This window comes from Lygodium microphyllum, chromosome 17 (assembly GCF_053477565.2).
Source record: "Lygodium microphyllum isolate KBCC chromosome 17, Lygodium_microphyllum_v1.1.10, whole genome shotgun sequence".
Taxonomy (NCBI): Eukaryota; Viridiplantae; Streptophyta; class Polypodiopsida; order Schizaeales; family Lygodiaceae; genus Lygodium; species Lygodium microphyllum.
In genome coordinates this window covers 1,215,107-1,222,535 of record NC_141151.1, presented here as the reverse complement: position 1 = coordinate 1,222,535, position 7,429 = coordinate 1,215,107, and the positions used below count along the sequence as shown (strand labels likewise).

General features: G+C 43.2%; 1 protein-coding gene across 1 annotated transcript; it reads left to right on the top strand.

The window, feature by feature from the left end:
• Positions 1-379: 379 nt before the first annotated feature.
• LOC148021492 (E3 ubiquitin ligase PQT3-like) lies at positions 380-7,079 on the top strand. Its single transcript, XM_087696900.1, has 15 exons — positions 380-1,710; positions 2,049-2,151; positions 2,495-2,576; positions 2,669-2,817; positions 2,953-3,032; positions 3,455-3,517; positions 3,609-3,765; positions 3,850-3,998; positions 4,096-4,266; positions 4,509-4,793; positions 4,906-4,953; positions 5,184-5,451; positions 5,532-5,657; positions 5,778-5,829; positions 5,932-7,079. The coding sequence occupies exons 1-15, from the start codon at positions 1,545-1,547 to the stop codon at positions 6,550-6,552; spliced, it is 2,520 nt and encodes an 839-aa protein (XP_087553026.1). The 5' UTR covers positions 380-1,544; the 3' UTR covers positions 6,553-7,079.
• Positions 7,080-7,429: the final 350 nt, after the last annotated feature.

Genomic DNA, 7,429 nt, shown 5'->3' with positions numbered 1-7,429 from the left:
AAGGGCCAGGCAAGAGGCATAGTTCTTCCTGTATGTGCGACGAGGCTCTAGCTACTTTCCTATCTAAAAGGGCAAGGCAAGGCAAGGGGCTTATCCACTCTAATGTGAGCGTGTGACCAGAATCTTAATTGAAGAGTGCCCCGAATCATGCAAGGGTAGGCGAGGAGGTACTTTTTCCTATATCTCGAAAGGAGTAAGGAGGCAAGTTGCTTTAGGACTTGGCAGGCCAAAAAGAATCCAGGCTAGACCGCACCTAAAAATAAAAAATCAAAAATTAAAATTGCACAAATAACAGGCCGAACGACCAAAGAAAAATGCGAGGCCTTTTTAAACTATATAGGTAGTAATCCTTCAAACAATAATTCAGTCATACGCGTTTCCTTCTATTCTCCTCTTCCTCCTCCTCCTTTCGTTTCTCTCTCTCTCTCTCTCTCTCTTCCTTTTCTCCCCCTCCTTCCTCTTCTGCTGCGTTTTCCCGTCGTTTCTTCTTTTACGCGGTGGCCATGGAAGATTAGGTCAAAGCTGCCTGCCTCTGTGATGACGGGAGAAGACAGAAGACGGACGAACAGCCAATCGCGCCTGGTTTAAAGTCCAAACGCTGCTCTCAGCTTCGTCGCAGGCATTACCGCTGCTCTCCTCCCCTCTTGCACGGCGTCGTCACGGCCCTCTCTCTTTCTTCAAAACCGGCCGAGGCGGATTGTTGAGAACCCTGTCTTTTCTCCGTTGGCCGGCTTTTTCGCTCTGCCGTGTCGGTGTCAGGTTTGCTTGGACGCAGCCGTTGATGTTTCTGGCAGAAGGGTCTGCCTTGGAGTTTTCCGACAGAATCGGAAGCCTTTGAAGGTTTTGGCAGAAGCGCCTGCCTTCTTGTACACAGACGCGGGGGTTCAAGATATCAGGAAACAGGTTCCAAAGAGCACTCCTGGCCAAGGAATTTTCGTCGTGTGCCAGCCCTTACTTGGCCTCGCGCACCTGCTTCTTCTCCGGCTCTTCTTTTTTGGCCCCGGTTGTCAGCCTTCTGTTGTTAGTGGCCATAAAGATTGCTGCTCGGAGGGTGAGACTGGATGGATTCTTGATCTAAAGCAAAAGCTTAGATCTGTAGCATACGACATCACGGCTTGTGGTTGACTGGATCGCGTTCCGTCTGTCCATGAATTTCAGGCAGCAGCTCGTGGTGATCATTGGAGTGATTTCGCATTAGAATTTCAGGCAGCAGCTCACGGTGCTCATTGAAGTGATTTCACCTTAGTTTCTGAAGATACCCGTTGACCTGGTCCTGGATGCTTTGTATCTCTGCTACATGTATTGACATTGTGTTGATGACTTCATGCCACCACTCGTGGCTTTCAGCAGTTCCTGAGCTTTGATCTGCACGCTGTCTTGAAGGCTTGCCATATTTGCTCCAATCACTGCTACTGTGGGAAAGCTACTTTCTTGGAATATATATTTGTAGCCCCATTTAGTTTTTGTCAGCAGTAGTGCAGTCCAATTTGGACAGGCCTACACCTCTTGTTGTATATATTTGTATCTTGAGTCTTGAGAAGAATATGGCTGTGTATTATAAGTTTAAAAGTGCAAAAGATTACGACTCGATATCCATTGATGGACATTTCATTTCTGTTGGAAATTTGAAAGACAAAATTGTTGAAAAGAAGAATTTGGGCAGAGGATCTGATTATGACCTCCTGATCTCGAACGCACAAACAGATGAAGGTCCGCTCTTTTGCTTTGTAGTTTTAGATTTGTATGTTTGTTAGAGCTTATCAGAGCTGAGGGGTGCCATGAAGGTTTATGATTGGCGTGGGTTTTCAAGAAAGGCTTGTTTTATTTAGGTCTTTTTATGCTAGCAGGAGATCGCTTTGTAGTTAGAAGAGTGTTAAAGGCAGGCCTATCACAGATGTTAGCCCCTGCGGAGGACGTGAAAGGAACTATTTGTTCTTCCACTTGGATATGATTTCTCAGGTCCCCCCAGGGTTAAGTCGGGCCTTGCTAGCAATTCACATGGTAGTACTTGAATCATGATTAGTTTTTTGTGTATGTCTTAATTACAGAGTACCTTGATGAAGCACAGTTGATACCAAAAAACACCTCTGTCCTAGTTCGTCGTGTTCCTGGAAGGCGGCAGATGCCAATTATTGCTGAAGTCAGAGAAGAGTACTGTCTTTTTCTCTAGGTCTTTGAGTTTCTGTTTCTTTTCAATGATTTAATTTGGAGTGGAAGTAGGTGTTGAGGTTGCACTTATGAGTGGCATTCTTTGCTACTAATTTCATTATATCTAGCTTTTTATTGTTGTAAAATTTTGCACATAATATCTCTCGACCTGGGAGTGAAGTGCAACCTGCCCCTGCTGAAATGTCTGTTTGTGACGTTACTCTCCATGAAAATGTGAACCTCGCATTTTCCAGCTGCCAGCTTTAGGCTCATGTGCTTAGTGTGTAATGGGTTGCGTCAAAGCAGAGTGATGCCAAATGACTGAAGTATGTATGAAAATATGCAGGAAAAAGGTGTCGGATAAACCTCAGGAGGTGTCAGCTGCTAAGCCTGCGGCTGAGCTACCACTTCCTCGCTCATCTAAACAAGTAAGCTTCTGGCTTCTGCTTACAGTGCATTGTTTTGTGGCATAGTGCATCTGCCAGCAATCTTTAATAGCGGTCTTATCTACTTTCGCAAGGTTGAGGAAGCAGAGTGGGCAGATGAATTTGGTGTGGACCTCTACACCATGCCAGAGCAGCTTCCACTGCAGCAACCTGCAATGGACAAGTCGGAAGAAGACAGTAAGATCAAGGCATTTGTTGATGCATCAGCTTCGGATTGGCAGAGGTAATGAGATTATCAAACAGGGTTGTTTTTGTCTTTGTTGTTTCAAAATCAGTGAGAGATATGGTGTGTTTGGTCAGTAGGAAACTATGTTAGGAAATTACATAGCTTCATGTGAACTTTTTATGGTTGTGATAGGCAAACACAAGAAAGTTTATCCACTGGAAGAGGTTATGGAAGAGGATCACAAGGTCGGGGTCTTGGTGGACGAGGCTTTGGTCAGTTCTTTTCTCTTTATTAATGGCTGTCAGAAAGTCTCTTAATCATTCTTGAAATGCTTTATGGAGTTTGCATATCAGAGAATTTGATGTAGATGGTCTATCGTCTAAACATCTTTGTGTGTATGCATTTACATGTCCTGCAAATGCGGTTTATTCTGGACTTGTATCTGCATGCAATCATTCTGCTTGTTACCATGTCCTGCGCTAAACCAAGGGAGTTCAGCTCAGTTGGTCACATGTGCATGTATGCTTGTTGACTTGGTCCATATCTTTCAGCTATATGGACAGGAGGAACACCGAACATACAAATCTGTGTTAAAACAAGGCTTACTTTACCCTTAACGTTGTGAACAAGGAATTGTGTGTAGAGCTTTGATTAATGTTGTTTGATGCTATAACATAATTGATCTCAACTGCAGGCAGAGGGCTTGAGAAAAAAACTCCTCCTCAAGGCTATATATGTCACCGTTGTCGTGTGCCAGGTCAGTAGGATAGTGGCTGTAATGCCAACACTCTACTGGGTTCAGAACAATTCATTGTCTGTTGTGTTCTTAACTTGATAATTACTCACAGGCCATTTTATTCAACATTGTCCTACAAATGGTGATCCTGCTTATGATTTGAAGAAAATGAAGCCTCCAACAGGCATACCAAAGTCTATGCTTGTGGCTAATCCTGACGGTTCTTATGCATTGCCAAGTGGTGGTGTGGCTATTCTGAGGCCCAATGAGTAAGTACACTTAGTATTGAGCTACATTGTAACTGTGGTAAGACGCACTACTATTGCATGGTCTGAATCAGAGCCTTCTTGCAGGGCTGTTTTCGAAAAGGAGATAGAAGGGTTGCCTGCCAAACAGGCCGTAGTTGAAATACCCCCAGAATTTCGATGCCCTCTTTGTGGTGGGGTTTTGAAAGATGCTGTTCTCACAAGCAAATGCTGCTTCAAAAGTTATTGTGATAAATGTATGTGACAAGAATATGCTTTTCTATTCATCTTATGGAGTAGTTGACCGTGGCTTTGGTTTGTTGAAAGTTAGCTTATGTTGCCTTTCTCAACTAGGTATTCGGAGTCAAATACTTTCCAAGGGGAAGTGTGTGTGCGGAGCAATGGATATTCTTGCTGATCATTTGTTGCCAAATAAAACACTTAGGGATGCCATCAATAGGCTGTTGGAAACAACTACTGCTACTAGCAGTGCTGAACATGCTGGTAGTTTGCAACAAGTGCAAGGTATGGTTGTTTGGTTTTTGTGATACTGAAACACATATGCATGCGCTGAGGTGAACAGGGTTGTCTTAGACTTAAAGTATCTATTACGGTTCAATCATAATGTTCAGAAAGAGTTCGGAGAGTTGTCATGAATGTTTTGTAGAAGAGAATGTTAAAACACTGCAAGTATTAATAACTGCAAGGCTGCCAATTTTAGCTCTTAAATGTAGACCAGAAGACTTGACACAATGTTTGGCATGTAGATATGGAGTCAGCACAGCGGCCTAAGGTCAAGGTACCTTCACCTTCAGCTTCAGGCTCACACAAAAATGTAATTGTAACATTGTCAGCTTCCAAGGAACCGGCTGGCGGAGGTGTACAATCTTCTCAACAGTCCCCAAGCAAAATCACTTCCAGCAAGAGACTAGAGTCTGTTGAACAAACGGCAGAATCAATGAGTAAGCAAGAACATGTATCACAAGGAGAGTTTCTTGGCTCTCAAATTGCCCCTCGTATCGAAGAGGAAGTACAACAAGATACAGTGGCAGGTCAGTTGCCCTCCTTGATGTGAACATCAGTGTGTTGTTCTTTTAATTGCTTGTGTTCCTGGGTTGAGGTTGCGGTTCTTGATCATTCTTCTATTTGTTGATTCTTTTGCAGCAAAGAAAAAGAAATTAAAGAATAAGCGTCCACGACCCGTCAATGGAGGTAAGTGTGAAGTAGTTATGATTTCCTGCATATAAGATGACGTAATGCCTGTTGTGCTGATGAACTAACATTGGGACCTGATATTGGTTGGAGAAAGGGAAATTGGGTCTTTATTTGTGGCATCTTAACTGTAGAGTATGTTAGAGGTCACATCAGTGGGCTTCTTACTTTCTATTTGTATGAAACTAGTTGCTTGATTCATCTCTTACTGTTTTGCTCTGGACTTTCAGAGAAGGAGATGCATAGAAGGGTCAGTGCTTTTGAGTATCCAGTTGATGCCGGGTTGATTCCCTATCCACCCAATCCTGCTCCTTATGGCACTTACTGGAGCGGTCCTCAGTGGATTGTTGATGCGTTTGGTCAGCCTTGTCTGAATACTCAGTTTTCCTATATGGGATATGGAGTTCCTGGTCCTCTTGACATGGCTTATGGAGGCATGATACTCCCTGAGCCAATTGGTCATCCTGCATTCATGCCACCGATGGCTTCTTTCCAGAGGTAATTTCTGCAGCTATTATAATTGATGGTCGCCTTCGTATTTGCAGTAGCTAACTATATTTTTGATGACTTTTGAGCAGAGAGGGGATGGACCATAATCCCACAAACTTTGTCATGGGCTCAAATATCATGAGCCAAGAGGAATTTGAAGCTAGGAAGGCTGAGTTGAGAAAGAAGAAAGAAATGGACCAAAGAGTGTCGTACAGGTGAGGCATATTGAATCTACTTACTTAAGAAGGTTTTAGGCCTGCATTCTCTGGCTGTATGCTGTTAAGAACTCTGAGGCCTGCTAAGCTGAATCTTATGGTTTTATTCATGCATGACAGGGAGGATGCTACAGACACTGCAAGTGGCGATCCAGGGTCATCAAAAGCAAAGGTCAGTCAATTGAATACAGGTTTTTTGGTCATTTCCTGAAATGCTGGTAGTATTGAAGAAATGTTTTCTGGCTGCTTTTCTAACAAGTGATTTCATTGGCAGAGGGGGTCCCATCTCAAAAGCAGTCCTGCAAGTCCAGCTGAGGTAGAGGTTAATGATGAAGTAGACAGGAGTACCTATAGTAGTCATCTCAAAGGAGCTGCCAAATCTTTGTCACCACCACGGTTCACCAGAAAAAGGCGGCAGGAGAGAAAGGGGGATGGGCATGAGGTTGTAGAGAAGTCTGAACGGTTTAGTCTGGATGTGGAGAAGAATTACATTCTCCAAAAAGGAAGTGACACTGCTGAAAGGTCTGAGAAGAAGAACAAGCCAAGTGTCTTTTCTCGCATCAGCTTTCCTGATGAGCGGCCGAAGGAAAGGTCCAAAAGAACTGTTACTGAAAAGCACGGGGACAGTAAAGATATTGAAACTGATACAAACACTCTCACTGGTTTAAGGAATAGAAGGCCTCTTGGTCTAGCTGATAGACTTGGAGCCGAAAGGCATCCATCCAAAGAAGATCGCTCTAGGCATAGTATTAGAGCTGTCAATAAGAGCAAAATATTGGATGAAGCTGATGGAACTGATGAAGATGTGCATGAACATAATTTCAAGCGCAAGACCACGTTTTCAGCAACATCTCATGAAATGCAGAGTAGAGCTGTAAAAAGGAGGCAATCATAGTGTTGGCTACACCAGTGGGCTCTGTAAATTGAGCAAGGATGCTACATCAATGGGCTGAGGGTGAATTGAGCAAAGGAATACTGTTCAAGATGCAACTTGAGAGCTGTTAATAAGCTTGGTGGGACAGACAATGAAGAACATGGCGTCATTAGCTGGATGGCGGTAACCTCATGATTGATCCTGCTAGTAAAACCTCCTCCAACAGCAATGAGAATGGCAACATATCATGGGGAATGGGGGCAGTCATGTTATTAGCCTTATCAGGCAAACCTTGTTGCAATCAGAATGTAACTTCTGCCAACGATTGAGAGAGAGGACTGGGAGGGCTGATTCACTCCTTGGTTGCAAATTGTGACCAAAAGCAGGATTCTGTCCTGTTGTGTATTATATCCACTAATGTGTGGGGAAGAATTTTCCCCACACTGGACACTGAATTATGCCAGATTTAATGCCATTGTAAGTTGAGAGCAGATTCATAAAGCCATTGGAATTTTCAAGGATCCACAAGTTGAAGTTTTGTTCTTAAGTGTTGTGGTTCACACTGAGCTAGTGCCATGGTGTTTTTCATTTAGTATGACGCTTTGTACCATAATTTCTGTTGCGAGAATTTCTGGAACTCAATTTTTACCATCTTTGACAAGAGTGCCCTGAGTTTATGTTTAGTACTTGGGATTCTTGACGAGTGCATATTGTGGTTGGCTCTGTTATCTAGAATAAAACTGCTGTTACTGTATTTAAGACTGGCACAGTGAAAGGAAGCTATGCAAAATGTCTGCTTTTGAAGAATGGAAAGAGTACTATGATAAGGTTGTTGATTTTGTAGTGTAGAATTAGAATGCTGCATAGACTGGCACGGTACAAGACAGCTAAATATAAG